This window comes from Juglans microcarpa x Juglans regia, chromosome 1S (genome assembly GCF_004785595.1).
Source record: "Juglans microcarpa x Juglans regia isolate MS1-56 chromosome 1S, Jm3101_v1.0, whole genome shotgun sequence".
Taxonomy (NCBI): domain Eukaryota; kingdom Viridiplantae; phylum Streptophyta; class Magnoliopsida; order Fagales; family Juglandaceae; genus Juglans; species Juglans microcarpa x Juglans regia.
In genome coordinates, this window is record NC_054595.1 from 25,424,791 (window position 1) to 25,444,146 (window position 19,356).

The following is a 19,356-nucleotide window of genomic DNA, read 5'->3' on the forward strand; positions in this document are numbered from 1 at the left end:
TGTTTTCAAAGTCAGTATCGATCGATACATGCATGTCTTTTTAACCAGAAAAGAAATTTAGTGAAAAAAAAAAAAACTATGTCAGTGCTGTTTTCTGCACAGAATGGAGACTTGGTCATTAGGAAATCGATTGACTGGGTTAATTAACGTATGCATGTCAAGTGGAACGTCCTCATCCTTAAAACAATAAAGAAAGACCGCGATAGAACCGTCTGCATCAAACTGTCAGCTTTCCGAGGAAATACATACATTATATATATATATATATATATATATATATATAGGAAATTCCTATATCATGTGCATATATATATATATATATATATATATATATATATATAAACTCAGGTAGTTTCGCAGAAATAGTGGTGATATATAGGATTTGTTTCTTTCGACGTAAAATGTTTATTACGAAAAATTATTTTAGTAAATTAGTTTTTAAGAAAGCAAATGTTTTTTGGTGTCTGGTTGTCACGCGAAAAATATTTTCCTATAATTTTTTTTTTTTATTATTTGGTAAGTATAATCTTTTACGTAAATATAAATTTTTATGTTAGATATTGTAATATTAATGAGTCAACTTTTGCTTCTATAATAAACTTCTTATGTATTAATTAAACAGTATTCAATACCAAATTAATCTATCACGTGGTTTGTCTTAATTAAAGTCAAGTTGCTATTTGTGCATTTTAGTTGAACTTTTACTCTACGTGCTTTTAAGAATGATTTACTTAGAAATTTTGTTAGAAGTTAAATTACTATTAATTATATTGACATGGCAAAATTAACTTAAAATTTTAAAGTGTACAAGTCTGGTGTACTCTTTTTAAAAAAATAAATAAATATAAAATCTATATAAAAAAAGATTAACTTTTCAACGGTGGATACCATTTTTTTATAAAAGAAGAGTGCAAGATCACTTGCATATGTTAGGTTGTATCTAATATTACTTTTGCTTGAATATATATCTTCACCAACATGTCTGAGATATATTCATCATTGTGGCCTAGCTAGCCTTGATCTCCCTCCAATGTACTTACACGCTCAAATGCTTCATCATGTGCTATGGTTTGATCGATCGATCCCTTACGTTTTGATCTAATTGTTCAATTTGTTGGGAGGCCGCGAGGTAGGTGATCGAGTCAAATGAGTTGGGATTAAAGGCATATATATATATATATATATATATATATATATATATATAAATATATCACGTACCCATGCAGTCCCCAGTTAGAGCTAGCATTGGCAATGAGCCCGAATTTTGACTAAAACTTGATTGAAGAGATTAATTCATATTGGACTAACCATTCCAAAGTCAAAATAATAATATAATATAATATTTTTTAATAATTTTTTATATATTTTACAAATACACTCCATATATTAATTAATAATTTAATTTTTACTGTCCAAACAAATTATTTAACATGAAGAAGAAATGAATAGATCAAAAGAAGAAGAAAGGAAGAGAAAGTGAATGCTTTTTAATAAAATATTTTGGTTGGTGAATAGTAACTCACCAAATATGATTTTAGTTTTTCATTTACTGTAACTCATAATTTGACTTGAAGTGATTTGGCTAGCTAGTCCAATGCAGCTGATTTAGGAAAAATTTAGTTAAAATTTAGATTTGGCTGATATTTGGCTAGTCCAATACCAGTGCTCTAAGACAACATAAATTGTGGTCAACAATAAGAGAAACAACTAATTATACCCCTTCATCAGCCACCACCCTTGACTGGCCAAAAATTAAAATCAAGTTTTTGACTTGATCCGAACCCGAATTAAGACGTTATTTGATTGAACATACGAAATTAAGTATTTCGAGTCGTTCTATCATTTTCGTACCGTGGATATATGTGATCAGTACTATAGAAAAATAAAATAAAATAAAAATCAAAGAATAGAATTAATGGAAATACGATAAATCAATGATACTAATTAATACTGATTGATTTACATAATAAAGTACTTAATATGGTAGAGATTAAGTAATATTACCATACATATAGAATATTATGAATATATTCTATAATAAGCATGGTAATATTCTAAAAATTAGTACCTATATATTTTTCTAGTATTCCATTTTTCAAATCCTTTAATTTGTTGCAGTACTGATTTACTTTGGAAAATACAGGTAGACAACCCTAGATATAAATAAGTGATAACTTGGGTACAAATTTCAAACAAAATAGTCCCAATCACTACAAGAAATATGGGTTTTGCCTCGAATTTTTTCCCAAGACTACCGCTAGTGGGAATTAGCTGGTTGATGGCACAAAATAAGACCGTCGTAATAAGTTTGCCCAATTACCATTGCATTTCGTGCGTCGAGTGTAAAATGGTGGTGAAAAACAACTTATTACGACGAGAATTACTTTGTTGCAAAAGGAAATGTTACAAAACACTGTTTGCCATAACATTTACCCCTGTGGCCACGAAATCAGATAGTGGTCGAAGATTCACAAGCCTCAGGAGTAAACGCTTGACATTCCTCTTTGCCATATAGTAGAGCAAAAGCCCTAGATCTGAGTCGTCGACAGTGATTTCCTATACTCGACGTCCTTTCGGGTCTAGTACTGCCTCCAGTTGCCGCCCTGTTTAACCTCATGACCAGGTTATACACGATTTAGCCCTATATTGATCACGCCAAAGGTAAATCTCTCCCGATTATTCACTGCCTATTGATGATATTGTCTTCTGAAATCTCTCTCTCTCCCTCTCCCCTTTGGTAAAATCTGTGGCCTATTGCAACCTCTTCCGTGTGTGTATCTTTGGTTTACCATCACCTTCTCTTGTTTGCATCATATCATTGTCTTTGTTCAAAAATCATATACATACTTTTATGCTTGCATCCAATGAGATTTTGATCCCTTGTGCTACTCCAACTCGTATAACTCCTACTATAAGATTCATGTAACACCCAAGCCAGCAAATAATTCGCATTCAATTTTCTTTAGTGTTATTTTATCTTATTTATTTTAAGTTCTTTTACCTTCAAGATGTAGGTCCACCTTTTTACAGATCTCCCATGCACGTTAATCTCCTTCTCCCCCTTGGAGTCGTTTCTTCTAGCCAACCACCATGCACATTGGAAAAAAACTATAACCATTGCTATGCACGTCGATCCCCCTATTCCCTTTTCTTTCCCCCACCTTTTTTTGTTCAGTTTCAAATCTCCACAACTACTTCCCGATGCATCTATTTCCCCTCTGCACTGATTTTCATTTTTATTTTTTCCCTTCCCCACATCGCACTCAACCTTTGTTTCCCCTACACCGAAATAGAGCACAACCTCTTTCCACCCACACGACCGAGAAGCCAACTCCATGGCCACCTTGGGTTGTCCACACTCGTTCACCAGCAACCACGCTCAACAACGAAGCCACTGCTCCTGCACAACGAAAGCTGCCCAAGACTTGTTGTTACTGGCAGCCACTGCATGGAACACCAGCCACCATGCATGTTCAGTGGGCCACTCGAAATTGTTACACACCCTAAGACGTAGCACCTCCACCAACGACCATCTGGTAGGACCCCATGTTTGACCCCATGTTTTGTGGCCCATGGCCAAGCCACTAGCCATGTCAGCCACATGTCTGCCAACCGTGCCAACCATGTCCATAGCTCATGCCATGGGCCAACCTAGGCCACCAAGGGCCAAAACATGTCACGGGCCACATTGGCCATGCAAGGCCTTATCATTTTATCATTTTTATTTATTTATTATTTATTTTATTTAATAATATTCTAAGGGACCTATTGGGGGTTTCCACTTTGTAATCTCTATAAATAGGACCCTTAGGCATTGAGTTGAGAACTTTTGATCATTTGACATTTTTTTCCACTGTGGACGGTTTAGGCTTGTTCGGTGCTTTTGCACTTGGGCTACTTGGGTGACATTCGTGAACTCCAAGGAGAGGATCATCACCTTGCAATTCTTTGAATATGTGTTGTTCCATCTATCTATCTTTTGATTATTGTTTCATCATCACTTTGGAATCCGTGGATAGGTGTGATTCTATTTTTATTCAATATATGAGGTTTATTAAACTCTTGTGAAATCCGTGGATCAATTGTTGAATTATTATCATTTAGTTCATTCAAGTTCTTAAGTATTATTACTTTTGTTCTTGGGTGTTCTTCATTAAGTTCTTGGTGTTCTTTTCATTGTTGCTCTTCCAATCCATCCAAACCTAATTTTCGACCAACCCAAGTGTTTGTCCATTTTCCATAAATCATTTGCTCCATACACTTTGCCCTAGCCGTAACCCACTTTCCTTATTAGTCACATTCAAATTCGGCAATCACTTGCCTTATTGGAATTGCCCTAGCCGCCCACTTCACTTTCTATATTAGTGTTCCTATAATTTAGGAACCCTAAATGCACTCATCTTTCCATTCTCTTACTTACCATATTCGGCCATCATAAGCCTTCCCTCCATCAAACCCTAGCTGTCCACCTCAAGATTTCATAAGGTAATTCATTCCTTTTAGGAGTCTTGAGTTTCTTAAATTCAAAATTCAAAATTCAAATTCCAATTCAAATTCAAATTCAAATTCAAATCCCTTAATTTAAGGAATTGTAAATCCTCTTCAATTCCTTAAATCACTCTTCCTACAATCTCTCTAAGTCAACTATTGACTTGTCATCTTAATTCAAATTCAAATTTCCCTCTTCCCTCAAAGATTCCCTCCATTTTACAAACTTTGCATATTCCTTCCTAAACCAACCAAACCTATCCAATCTTCCTAAGACCAAGTCAATCCCAATCCGCCCACTTTAGCCTCCAAACCCTAGCCTCACTCTTTCATCTCATTTCCAAACCCTAGCATCATCCTAAACTCCAACCCTAAGCCAACTCTTCCAAATCTCGAAATTCACCCTAGCCACTTCACAATACCCTAGCTACACTTCACCATACCTACCCTAATCACCATCCAAGTGGCCCTAACATCAAGGGCAACCCTTAAGCCATCCCCATTGCATCAAACACCCATAATCCTAAGCCAGTCTTCCAAGACCACACCAACCCTAATCCTACCATAGTCCACGGCAACCCTAGCCTCATCTTATCCATTCAACCATAACCTTCATCATCTTGGCACCTCACTCAAGAACAAGTCTAGCCGCCCACATTGATTTGCCTTAGCCTAAACACTTAGCCTACCCAAGTGCATCATCTTCATCATTTCATTACTCAAACACCATTCCCTTGTTGAAGACCAAGCAAGTTGGCAAGGTTACTCGGTCACCATTTATACCAAGACAAGCTTGTAGTCCTTAGTGTTAGGGACAAGACTGGGGTCCCTAACACCATCATCACCGTTGCCATCCCACTGATGAGTAAGCCATCCTCTGTCCCTCGCGGCAAAACTGCTCCATCCTCTATAAATCAAACCAAAACACTCTGTTTTTAATACTCAGAACAGAGCACAAATTCCATGCTAACAGTTTCACACTTTACGACTCTGCCAGCCGCTGAGTGCACCGAACGCCACCCACTATCGATCCAACCCAACCACCCAGTCACCGTGAGCCCTATCTCGAACCACTAGTCGTTGGTCCAAGAGTCCCCTCGCACGGCCATTCGCAGTAGATAGATGAGGGCTCAGGACATGGTTCGATCTTTTGACCACCATCGGCGTTGTGCTCAGCTCCTCCGTCCATGGTTGCAGCACCGTGCACGACCTCCACCCCTCACAGTAAACCTCTACCGCTTTCACCGTATTTTCCTCTCGCGACTCTTACTCTCAGACTCTCTCTCTTTTGCTCTCCCTCTTATCACTTTCTCTCTCTCGTCCAGTGCCATGCCGCCATGCTCACCACCGTCGATCACTGCCCAGCTCATTGTCCCATCGTGCCTCTCATCCTCCCTCGGTGAGTATGCCTCTGTGTTGCTCAGTTTTGATCCAGTCGTTCCTTTTATTTTGTCCCACATTTTTCTTGTTTCTAGCTGTACCCAACGAGCTGCATGCATGTTGAGGTTTTTAGTTTTCCAAAACGCCCTTTTCATTTAGATGATTTTATATTGAACTGGTTTTATATTAAACTTGTGTTAAGTGGGCTTTGTTTGAAGTATAAGAATTCAAGTTAAATTACTAAAAAATTTTACAATTTGGTTTTGGTAGTAAACTATCAGTATTTTAATCTCTTATTTTTTTTAAGCACTTTAAGCCTATTATATGAAATAAACCTTGTATGGTTTTAAATTAGATATGATTAGTAGTTTGCAATGATTTTTAAAATAAATATTATTAAATATATTATATGAACTACTATTGTTTAAAGAAATTTATGATTTCCTCCTATGTTATATGTTAGTGGTATTAAATTATGATTTCAATAACAGTTTATAAATATATGAGTTTTAAATATGATTAAGTTAATTTTCAACATGAATCTAAGTTGTTTTACCATATTTGATAAAATTATTTGATGATAAGTTAAGAATATATATATATATATATATATAATAATAATAGTATATATTAGATTTATGATATCTTTATAATTATCAAAGCTATTTTCCTTAGTATAAATTTAGGTAAATGAAGAGTTTTAGCAAGTCCTTTTAGAAGTTTAGTGACACTTAATATTTTATATAGGTGACGATTGACATTCATTCAGCACAATTGTGAAAAGATTTAGAATAGTTAAAAAGTCCAGGTAAACGGGATTCATATACTAGTTTTACATAAAATAAAAGAAATGAGGTTGACTTTGAAAATAAGCATGTTTGTTTTTGAAAAGAAATCTGAAAACGACCTCAGATGTTTATTCTGCATATGCATAAATTCTATATAAGAGAAAGTATTTTCTGTCATGACTGGTGTAGGCATTAGCTAATTTTGTGCATTCTGTTATCTAACTCTGCAAAAACAGCGAATATGAAAATCTAAAAGTTTTTGCTATGAATTAATGAAGATGTTTTGATTTTGTTTTGTTTTCAAACATGTGAAATGACCTGAAGTTGTTCAGTATTCGGTTTTGATATGATATGGCACCCGAAAATCTTGGCATGAATTTCTGATTCTGTATCTGAATATGATCTGGTTCTGAGATCGTTCTATTCTGTTTCTGCTAAGGCCCAGCCATGGGTATAATGGTGGTTTATAACCCTACCACGGGGGTTAAACATGGTATTTGTCTCAATGCAATTCTCCGAAATGATATGAAGATGATGTCTAGGTTTATGATATGTCGAAGGATTTTTGAATAAGAAAAGTTTTTTGAAAGTTTCGCTCTAATGTTTTATAACAAGTTTTGTTTATGCATTCTAAAAGTAAAAATGTTAGTTCTGCATTCTGAAAGTAAATATTTTATTTTGCATACCGAACTTTATAAATGCTCGTGTTTACATACTAGTATAAGTTCTCTGCTTACTGAGTTGTTGATAACCCACCCTTTATCTCCACAATATTTTTAAGATATTTTTTATAGTTCAGCTGAGGATCAAGATTATGAGGCATTGAGTGAGATGATTTAAGTATAGTGGATTAAGCATAAAAAGTTTTTATGAGTATTAGCGTTTTTTATTTTGTTATGATGACTTGACATTTTGGAAAATTGGTTATATTGAAGAAATTAGTTTGAATTGAAATTTCTATATGATATTAGAAATTTGGAGTCTATCATTATATAGTTGAAATGTAAGTTTAAGTGATAGGAAGTAACTCTCCGACCCCTACGGGACTGGGGCGTTACAATTCATCGCCTAGAGATTTAGCATTTCATTAGCCCACAGATTTGAGTTGAAGAGTGACCCCTTCAAAGTGTTAAATTAGAACGTCATTCTCTAGTGGAGGCTATATGGTTGGCCTTGTGTCTTCTACAATACTTTTCACAAATGAACTTCGAGATGGCCGGTTACTGGACCTCTATACAGTGAACCGATATGTTTTTGTTTAAGTATAAAAAGTTTAACAAGCCACAAAATCCTCATTCTATTTTGTGTAGCATTTACTTTTTTGTTGGCGTTTCGGCTTGTAAAGAGGATTATATTAGAGTTCTTAGTGGATTCACATGTTTGCAAGGCTATTTACTGTGTTGAAAATCTTTAAGGGTCAAGGGGATCTTAAACTTTGATAGTTACTCTGCCATACTCCTACTTTCCATGTTTGCAAGGCTATGTACTTTGTTACTTGCATTCAAATGACATTAATCTTAAAGCCTTATTACATTTATCATCACCCCCATTGGATGGACACTGTTACGTGGTATGTAATACCAATTTGATTGAATAATCGTGAAATGGCCCATAAAAAAACTAACCCAACTGAAAATGATAAATATGAACCAGCTTTTATCTTCATAAATATAAATATGAAAATGATAGAAATGACCAAATTTCTATCTAGCTTCTACTATTTTATAATAGGAAACTTTTATCTTTAATTGTTCTTGTTTGATTTTGTTTAGTTTAAATGATAAGCTAGGTAGCTCTTGTTGGATAAAATTAACAAGAAAGCGCATTTTATCATTTCCCCTAGTGTGCTTCAAACATATATGGTTACCATTACGTAAAAAGTAGCCATTGCTGAATCTATATATTGATGGAGGAGCATATGGAAGGATTTGTGAATCTAGTCTTAAAGTCAATCTTATATATGCCATTCACTTCCTAACTGTTGAGATTTTATTTGAGAAAATCTCTGGGGAAATTTTCCCTCGGTTAATTGTGGTCTCAGATTCTTTCCTCTATATCAGGCTATTAGTATTTTGTGTTTATAATTCAAATTAATAAGCATTTTGCATCGAAAAGTACAAAAGACCCAGCCTTTCAGAATGGAATGTACACAAGACTTGTGCTAAAAACACATTATTAGAAAGCCATTGGGGCTAACTAAAGAAACACGGTATTAGAGAAATAAATTTTAAGCTCTTAGCATCGTTTCCTCACAATCTAGTAAGTATTTTTGGCCACCAGTTATCCGCCAAATAGACCATGCTAGACAGATAGGTACACAAAGCATACTGTTGCACTTTTTTGGGTTACGACAGAGATATATGGTCATCACGAGGCATATGTGCTTATGCTTATATAACCATTTTCATTCCCATGATTTCTATTATGCCAAATTTACTCAGGATTTTTCCATGTATATACTATCACAACATTTGCTTGTATTGATTTTGCTGATTTATAATTATGTTGAGTATCTGACTTTGTGACCTATAGAACCATACTGTATTTCCAGCCCATTACTTGTTTACAATAATATACATATCATATGCATGATTACATAGAGATCCGAGATGTCGTGATGCTTTATAGATAGAAAGCTCGATAGAGAGGGATTGAATGTCATGTTCTACTTTCTCCACATATTCATATTCTCCTGGGTTTTCCACTGTATCTTTAAGGAGCTGTCCAGTTCTGTTTTTTCCCACTTCACCACTTTCCAACGAGCTTATATATTAAGTTAAACTGAATAAACTAAAAATTATGCAAACCTCATAAATCCCTCTTTACACTATCTTATCCCTCTAGCCCCTCATTTCACCGTAAAACCATATATAGGAGAAATACCATTTGAATTACCATTGACTCCTACCCATGATTTAATTTAAAGTTTAATCAATTTTAAAGTTTAATCAATTGGATACAGTCTTATCCTGGAACTTATGCAAATTATTTCCCATGCTGGTGGTCTTTTTTTAAGAGAAGTTTTCAAACCCTCCCCAAAGTGGCTACATAAATAACTATTTCTGTTATTTTAATAATGGTTTATGTTTTCCCCAAGGAGCCCGATATCTATTTTTCTTTCACCAATCTTGGTTACTAGCGTTATATGGTTACTCTCAGATCATATCATCACATGAGTTGGAGTCATCATAGACGTTGGAGACACCACAAAGCTGAGTCACCAATCTTGGTTTCCATCGTTAATGAATACAAGCTAATTAACTTCGAGATTTTATTCAAATGAGGTTTCTTGGCAACCTTCCATTATTTCCTTTGCTTTTACACCAAAAAAATACGAAATATTTTATATAATGTGAGGCCCCTAAAATTTTTGTGGGTTTCTTTTTCTTTTTCCTTGAGGGAATTGAAGCCTATTTGGTTATTGTGGACTCATTTGACTTGTTGTGAGTGTAAGGGGCCAATTTTAGGCTTGAGAGAGAGATTTTGGGCCCAGCCCCTAAACGGCGACATTTTGAGGCTGTAAATTTGTTTTGCCTTCCTTCCCCTAAACGATGCCTTTTTAGAGCTTAAGGATAAAACCCTAATCTTTTCCTTCTATCCCATAGCGTCACATGACTTCTCTTCTTCCCTTTTTACTTTTTCTTTTCTTTTCTTCTTCCTCCTCCCACCTGCATACCCGTGAGCCTTCCTCGTGACCTACAACACCGCTCCCCACAACCACCACCTCAGCTCCACGTGTCCGCTAGTCAGAGCCCTCTCACTTGTCTACCTTCACCGTGCGTTTTGGCTAACTCATGCCTTTGGTACTTGCAACCTGTGAGGCCATGGCTTGCCACCACTGCCCACCAACCATTGTGTGCCACGTGTGCGTTGCTCGCAGAGTCCACGCTGTCCCCTACCCCCAATCAGTGATGCTGCTGTCGAGAACCACTCATTGGCCTATAAATAGGCTCAGCCCCTCATCCCTCAAACCATTCCTCTATCAGCTTCTTCCTTTCTCAAAACCAAGTTCTAGCATTTCCCCACCCTCAAATCTACATCCCAAAGCCTCTAGGAGGAGTTTTGCCCTAGCACCACTGTGAGGCACAACCCCTAGCTGCCTTCTAGTGGCTGCGTAACCACCCTCGAGAACCCCACTTCCCTTTTCCACTATCCTATTCCTTGGGTTCCACCCAACCCGTGAGTTAGAGCCACCTTAGTCACTGCCCCGCCATGCTCCAACACACCCCTACCGTGAAAACCCTCTCCTACACCCACTAGCACTCTAGATCTGCCACCCCTTTAAGAGAAATCCCAATGGTAGCCCTCTGTCCACCTAGATCCGCATCTGCCACCTTACTTCGTCATTCCCCCACTGTCACTCCACCACTCTTTACGCCACCTCAGTAAGCCTTTTGCCCCTTGTATTGTATTTTAATTTTCAGACTATGTACTGATTTAACCCAATCATCTTTGTCCATCCGCATAGCGACGCTCGCACTCGTTCAATCACAGGACCCTGTAAACCATCACACACGATCATCCAAAAATTTGCCTTCTGCGTGGTAAGTAACTCTCCAACGCGATCCTTGAATTTCTAACGTGAAGTTATTGCTAAGTTTGTTGCAATTTGGCTATGTTTGAGAAGGGCTTTGGGACCGAAGAAGTGTTGGGAATATTTGACGTAGTTGTTGTCAGAATTTGGGCCGAGGATCTGATGGAGGATGGGAAATACGTGTAGTTGAGGTTTGTGAAACTGTGAATTTGTGACTGTTGTGTTGTTATGTGTGATTGTTGTGTGCTATGCCATGACATCCAACAAATTGCCTATCATGCATCTGCATATTACTGTTGTTGATATCTATCATGATTTATTCAACTGTGCCATGTTATATGCTATGCCGATAAAATTGAAAACTGGATTTTCGTGTCTTGGTAATACTTTTGTGGGTGCATGCATATCACAACCCCAAGTCAAGATGGGGTATTATCTCGGTGGAGCTCCTCTGGTCACTCAAGAGTGTAATAAACTGAGTGATGTCCCTTGGGTTGTCGTTGGGTGACAACGGGCTCAGACAATATGGTAACGCTCTCATGCCGTCTTCATGGCCTCTCTGCTGGCGAGGCTAGAGGATGCTTGGTCACGTACCCGTCGGGCACGGAGCTAGGCATCGCTCGTTACGAAATCACATGTACGGTTGTTACATGACTGTTATGCATTGTTTGTTTATATAATTTCATGCTTGAATCTCTTAGTTATCGCTTTTCTGATTTATTTTTTGAAATTGTGAAATCTCATTGTGGTATTCCTACCTACAATTCCATTTCATGGAATCGTAGACTTTGTTGCAGAAAAGGGGTATGAGCAAGATGGACCAACCGCACCTGAGGAGTGATGGCTTGGGACTTTACCCATTATTTGTTGTTGGACCTTTGTATTCATGATTTCCTTTATTTCAGCCGGATGACTATATTAACCTCTTGGAGGACTTTGTTTCTGGTTGTATCGATTTTTAAACTTTCTGGTACTTAGTTTTTTACTGCCTTATATTTTTTCGCTGCATTATTTATGTTGTAGTACACATTTTGCATATTTGCACACACTTGCACATGGCAATAAGGTGTATGATCCATGTGGTCATCATCCCGGTGTCACGACTTCCACAAAATCACACGTGGGGATCCAAGGTGCCACATATAACTTTGGTGATGTTTTGGTTAAAATGCATCTTTAATTCTCAAAGACATTACATCATTGAATAGTGATGTTTTGCACATTTGCAAATGTTTGTACTGGGTTGATATCAAATTCAACCAACTCTCACTCTCCAAGAAACACAATTCTTGTCTTGCTTTGAAAGGAATAAATTGTTTACAAAATCTTGGCATAAATTACTATGAACTATAGCAACTTGCGGATTTCATATTACAAACACCTTTGTATTGATCATTGCAATGGTCTTTGTGTGTGTCTATATATATATATTTATTTGTCTAACCTTAATGGCTACCATTTCATTACCTGCTATATTGTTCTTGTATAGGCTGTTTTTTATTTGCTAGCAAATATAGATATCAAATCCTTTTTCCTTATTTAGAATTTTGCAAAACTGTGTATATTAAGTTGCCCAGTACACTGAGGAATTGGCTAGTAGCTATTTCAACAACTATTTATATTCTAGGATTTGTCTTCTGTTGTGTTTCTAAAGTATTTAATTAGATTGTTCTTGACGTCATTAAAAAAATACTCACTTCCTTTATATAGAGAATGATACTCTCTTTTTGAGAGTTTCTTGAAGATTAGACAACGCCCGTCGCAAAAATTTTTTGTGTATGGAGAAGCTTACAACAGATGTTAGTTTAGCTTGTACTTTGAGTTACAGATGTAACTTCCTTTATAGAATGAAATGGAGTCTATTTCTCATAAAATAAAATAAAAACTCACTTCCCTGTGGGTTAGTCAACAGTACTCAAGAGTTTGCAGACCACCAGTTTTTCCCGGGATTCCTATGTTCATGTGAACTTAGAAAATGTTTGTAGTAGTCGTCGTAACAAAATATTATTATGGATGTGGATGCTTTTGATTTTTGGATGTGGTTGATGGATGATGGGTGTGGATATTTTTTGTAGTGATTAGTTGGATGTAGATGATGGAAGTGGATGTTTATTACAGTGCTTAGTCTTTTTTAATTTTTGAAGCATGTTAGTAATTTAGTATATTACTTGTTTTTATTTAGTTTTATTTTTTGTTATGTTTTCAGTAAAAAGTAAATTATTTACCTTAGATTGTGATTTTTGAAAATATTTAAATTTAAAAGCTCACACAAAAAATTCATTTTTAAAAATTGTGCCAAATATGATGTTGAAAACAATGTAAAAAAAGCCAAGAAAAGCCCAAAATCTGACTCCGCTTCGACAAGTCGGAATCAAAGCGAATGATGCACATGTCGCTTTCAACACCCATCCTCCTAACCGGAGGAGGGAGAAACCCACAATGCTATGGACATAGGTCCAATAGCCTATTTCACTTTATATTTTCTACAAACAAAAACAACAAGTACCAACAAAAAAACACACCGACATTATGTCGGAAACACAGAAACAGAAACAATAAAACAACCACCAAACACAGAGAAACTGAAAAGCAGTAAAGAGAATCGGTGGTGGCGCGTGAATGACACCCGTCACTCTGGGGAGGAGCCAATCGGCTAGTCGAAGCAGTGCCAGTGAATTGGGCCCTAAGCTGCCGCACATGGCACCGACGCAGTGTGATACGCGGTGGCTTGAGAGTACCACGCATTCTCTGAGATCCCCGCGTGGGTGCGACGCGCCGCTCCGAATGGCACCCAAAATAGACGGCTGCAGGATTAGCGGGTGAGGGTTCTCCCAGTAGTGCGTGTGTAGGAAAATGGTCACCGAAGAAGCTCAGATCGACTACCCTCCCCTTATTTGGCCGAAAACTTGAAAAAGCAAAAAAATACACAAAACCCATCGAAGACGACGGTAGAGAGGGAGGAGAGGGAGGGAAAGAGGGAGGGGAAGAGGGAGCCGAAGCTCCCCCTCCCCCCAGCTGTGGTCGGACGAGAGAGTTTTAGAGAGAGAGGGCCTGGCTTTTGAGTTTTAGAGAGAAAGAATTTGAGGTTGACTTAAATGATTTAAGATTGAAGAATTAACAGCTAATTATACTTCTTCAGCCACCCTTAACTGGCCGGAACAACCAAGTTTTAACGGATGATCTGAACCCGAATTAAGTTATAATTTGATTGAACACGTACGGAACTAGTACAAGATGTATTACTATATGAATTTTATGTTGGGATTGTGATCATGAATTGTGAGATTTTGAGGTTAGGGTTTAACATGCATGGCCAACTAATTGGGGTTCCAATAAACTTGGCCAATGTAACTATACTATTATATACCTCCAAAGATTCATTCCTGAGAGTACACCCGCTAGCTCCCAATTCATTTTCGTACAACGGAAACGATCAGTACTTGTTTTTCTAGGACGTACTCCATTTCTCAAATCCTTAATTGTAGCCCATTTGTATAATGAGATGAGATAAGATGATTTTAGGTAAAAATTGAAAGTTAAATAAAATATTATTATAATATTATTTTTTAATATTATTATTATTATTTTAGAATTTGAAAAAGTTGAATTGTTTATTTTAATTTGTGTAAAAATTTGAAAAAGTTATACTGATAAAATGAGATAAGATGAAATCGTTTCTGTATCCAAACAAGGCCGCAGTGGAATCTTTATTGTTGTTCCCTTCATTTATTTATTTTGGAAAAGATCATAGATTTACAATCTCAATAACTTGGGTACATATTTCAAACAAAATAGTCCCAATATTAGAACCCAGATGGTTGATCAACGGAAAAACAATATTATTCATCGATAGAAAATTACGGGAAGCAGAAAATCATCTTCAAGCTGATTCAATACACCATGTACGTACATGACCAGTTTCAATCTGTACTAACGTACATTTACCTTGCCAACGGATTGAGTTCAGTAGCCAGATCCATGTTGATCATTTCCATGGATTCTATGGAATCGCCCTCATTCGCCCGAGCTAATTCAGTTGCCATACACTCCTTTAGGTCCGCCACTACCTGGCTCATGGTTGGCCTTTTCGCAGCAGTTGGAGATACACAACCCATTGCTATTTCAACGGCCTTCCAAGCAGAGTTACTGTTGAAGTTTCCATTCAACCTGGGATCAACTATATTTTTTATGTCTCCCTTGGCAAGCATGGAACTCACGAATTGACTTACGTGAGTCCTTGCCTCAGATCTTTCTATAACGGGTCGACTCGTGATTATCTCCAGTAGAACCACTCCAAAGCTATAGACATCGCTTTTCTCGGTTAACCAGTTTGTTATGTAGTACCTGCGCGCAAGTAAACAGAGCATGCACGTTACGTTTGCATCACTTTTTGTTGGAATGTTGTTGTTCTAGATCAATAACTAAATGAGAGAAATACTGACTCGGGGTCAAGGTAGCCAGGGGTGCCAGCAACAACTGTAGAAACATGAGTGCCACTATCAGTAGGGAAAATCTTGGAGAGCCCAAAATCAGCCAGTTTTGCCTGCAGATTTTCGTTCAACAATATGTTTGAAGTCTTCACGTCTCTGTGGACTATAGGTGGCTTACAACCACAGTGCAGATACTCCAATCCTAAATTTCCCATTCCACACAATTCCATGGGTTCAGTTTTTTTTTTTTTTTAAAAAAAAATTCCAAGTCAACTCAATGCAGCATGCTAACCTTGTGCAGCATCCGTCGCGATACGAAGTCTATCTTCCCAAGTCAAGGTTTTTGCGTTCCAATCTGCATCCATTAACAAATGCCTAAACCTTTAGTACTGATCATCAACGCCATTGCCGTAAAATTCTAGGAAATGAATTTTATTTTTCTGAATCTTGAAAATATCATGAAAAGATTTTCTTTCCTATATATAAAAAAGCTTAAATGTCATTATTCCCAAACCTGAAAGATGTGCATCCAAGTCTCCGTTGGGCATGTACTCATAAACGAGCCCCATGTTTGTTCCTTCATAGCAGTACCCAACAAGGGTAGTCAAATTTCGATGATGAACTCTCATAAGAAGTCTAACCTGTAAATTAGAATTATTACTAATTAGTTTAGTATATTAATGTATGTATGAATTAGCGAAAAGCTCTAATATTAAAAGTGATGGTACGTGCCTCAGATTGAAATTGCTGATAACCTTGAACTGATGAATGAGAGAGCATCTTCACTGCAACTTGGGTGTCATCTATATAGCCATGATAAACGGTTCCGAATCCACCCTTTCCAAGAATTCTCTCAAAGTTGTCGGTATATCTTAGTAGTTCAGAGTATGTAAATTGACGTTGTAAAGACTCCAATGACACATTCTGCACGTGGGATTCAGTATCTACCATCGCAGCTGATAAAAAAAACATCATGATTGTTTTAAGCATGACTTTTGTAAAGAGAATGTTTTCTTTGTTTACATGAATATGAACCTTATACATATTAATTAGTCTTACGTACCCTGTTTTGTTCTCCTTCTAATCCCCCAAAAGACAGCCATGACAATCAATGTGAGGACAAGCAATCCACCGACGACTGATGCCACTATTGGAATAACAATGTTGTTTTTCTTCTTTTTGCAAGAACGGGACCCACAAAGATCTGGATTTTCTCCCACACTAGCAAAATAAAGCATGGAATTTAATGAAAAAGCGATTATGATGTATCATTAATTTTTAGATATTACAAATTAACAAATTTTTGATAAATGATTTATTCTATGGAAACTGAGATTACGAAAAATTGAAAGAACAAGCTGGGGCTCAAGTTCTTTGACAAAAATCATACCTTAATGATAGCGAACCATTTTCCCTTCTTTCAATTAGTTCAAGTGGAACTGAACCTGTGAGCTTGTTTCGTTCTAAGTTTCTGCAAAGCCAGAATGGATATAATTTCAGCTTCTATGACCCAGAGTTTTTAAAGTACCAGTCTTTTCCAAGTTATTATTAACTTACAAGACCCTCAAGTTTGGTAACTCAGACAGAAAATCAGGCACTGATCCAGTCAAGCTATTGTTTGATAGATCCCTGTAATAAAGAATCATTACAAATTTGATATTGATTGTCCAAAAAAAATTGAAAAGGATTTTTTATTTGAAAAATTCTATTCATAATGTGATAGGATTTAATTTGTAAAAATAAATTATACATTTGAATCATAGAAAGCAAATCAGGCCACATCAACGATATGGATGATGTGTTCTCCCCATCAGCTTGTGAATAAAATGACTCTTTTTGTTTATTTGACTATGTAAATTATTCATACTTACAAAGATTGTAACATTACGAGATTTGATATATCAGCAGATATCTCTCCGGCCAATCCACTGGAGGACAACTTCCTGAGCAATTTACATTTTCCAAATTAAGGATAGCTGAAAACAAGTAATTAATGAACTTTTTATATAAAGGAACAAAATTACTGACAAGGATGTGATTCTGGGGGCATTATCAGCATCATAGCTACAATCTAGACCTTCCCACGAGTACTCTTTCGGGGCACATGGATCTCCCTGCCAATTTCTCTTTATTCCATATGTTGATTTGATCTTTCTGATGGCATCAACTAAAAATTTTCATATGCATATATCCAATTAGTCAGTCAAATTTATGGAGATCAATAGAATGAAGCACGTACGAAACTGATAGAGAAAGCTAGCTTATAATTTATTTGTGTGGAAAAACGTACCATCCGCTCGGTCTGTTTCTGGTTGCAAGAAATCTTTCACAGAATAGATCTCAACTGCGTTGACGATGGGTGGAAGTGTTGAATTTTCCGCTTTGAAGATCGAGAAAACATACTTCCCTCCAGTCATGGCCGATGGACTGAACACAGTAGTTGTATACAGGTAATCAGGAACAAGAGGTCCATACCAGTATTTCCCATTCAGAGTAATGTTGAATGATCTGGACTGGTTGGGTTCTAGCTTTACGACTTCTGCAAAGTGCATGAAGATATAGAATTGGGTATTCGGATCGTCTGCTTCCCAATAGAATTCCATGGGAGCGCTTTCATTTATTGGGGTGGCTACAGTACTCATGACAACAGATGCTGGTTGATAAGCATTCTGACTTTGGGAATCAATGGTAAGTCCTGTGCTCAAGGTTTTCCACTTATTGTAGTTATAGGGCGACCAAAGGCGATCATGCACATCGTATGCATACCTAAGTAATTAATAAACACATATATTCAGTATAATAATCCAGGAGCAGAATGAATCTATCTATATGTTTTATATATTGAAAGACAGGCAACTTTCCACAGCTCAAACTTACTTCACAGCCAGAATATTATTCGTGAAAGATGTATTTACTTCTGCGGTAATGAAAATGAAGCAGTTGATCTCGTATACAATGACTTACCTGTATGATTGATTGCTAGTTGAACCAGCATCTGCGCGCAAAAGTAGTGCCAATGATCCAGATTTGGTCACGTACGAGTTGTTTTTTAATGGCCTGAACTCGATTGCTGATATAAATGGTGTCCCGAGGCCGGTGTTTACGAGACAGACGTGTATATAGTTTCGAGATGGGACATGTATGAGTTCCTTGATAATACTATAGGATGCATTCTCCACCTTGACTGTATCCCACATGTTTGTCCCGAGATACAGATCGAATTCTGGTAAATTACCTTCTCCATCGTAATTCCCATGCACGAAGGTTGCTCGTATCAAATATTTGGTGCCTCTTGTGATGTTTATGATGTAACAGTTCCGGACTCCTTGAGGAAAGCTTCTGACATTCCATACTTGCTGTTGAAGGGTACCTTGCAATTCAGATGCTATGTTCCTAATAATACCAGTGTCTATGTAGTTAGCGTCTGAGATGTAATCTATGCTTGTTGTCTCTTCCTTGTATGTTGAGTTTGCTGGCAACCCACAATCTATGCTTATGAAGTCTGAGACACATAAAACAGAGCAATATCTTAGATTTATGCATGCATGGTTAGCCCAACCAAACCAAGTAATACTACGAACAAGAAGATTTAGAACATGTCATTATACCTGATTGATCCTGGGCATGAACCAGAAGTAGTATAAGAGACAAAACACCAAGAAATGCAAAGATGGAAGTTTGGAACCCCCCCATGATCACCAGAGAATTAGTTTCTTCTTGTTAGAGTTTTGAGCCA

General features: G+C 36.9%; 1 protein-coding gene across 2 annotated transcripts in view; it reads right to left on the reverse strand.

The window, feature by feature from the left end:
- LOC121246048 (LRR receptor-like serine/threonine-protein kinase IOS1) overlaps positions 1–19,356 on the reverse strand; it is a 51,320-nt gene extending 31,964 nt beyond the window's left edge. Inside the window, exons 1-13 of one of the 2 annotated variants that reach the window (XM_041144031.1) lie at positions 19,229–19,356; positions 18,585–19,122; positions 17,911–18,386; positions 17,649–17,787; positions 17,492–17,563; positions 17,178–17,249; positions 17,011–17,091; positions 16,684–16,841; positions 16,353–16,576; positions 16,135–16,261; positions 15,913–15,975; positions 15,633–15,822; positions 14,888–15,534 (exon numbers count right to left, since the gene is read on the reverse strand). In XM_041144031.1, the coding sequence (XP_040999965.1) occupies positions 15,132–15,534; positions 15,633–15,822; positions 15,913–15,975; positions 16,135–16,261; positions 16,353–16,576; positions 16,684–16,841; positions 17,011–17,091; positions 17,178–17,249; positions 17,492–17,563; positions 17,649–17,787; positions 17,911–18,386; positions 18,585–19,122; positions 19,229–19,313 (2,628 nt within the window). In that variant the 5' untranslated portion in view covers positions 19,314–19,356 and the 3' untranslated portion in view covers positions 14,888–15,131. Of the gene's footprint in view, positions 1–14,887; positions 15,535–15,632; positions 15,823–15,912; positions 15,976–16,134; positions 16,262–16,352; positions 16,577–16,683; positions 16,842–17,010; positions 17,092–17,177; positions 17,250–17,491; positions 17,564–17,648; positions 17,788–17,910; positions 18,387–18,584; positions 19,123–19,228 lie in introns of those variants that run through there. The other variant, XM_041144030.1, reaches the window with a different exon arrangement.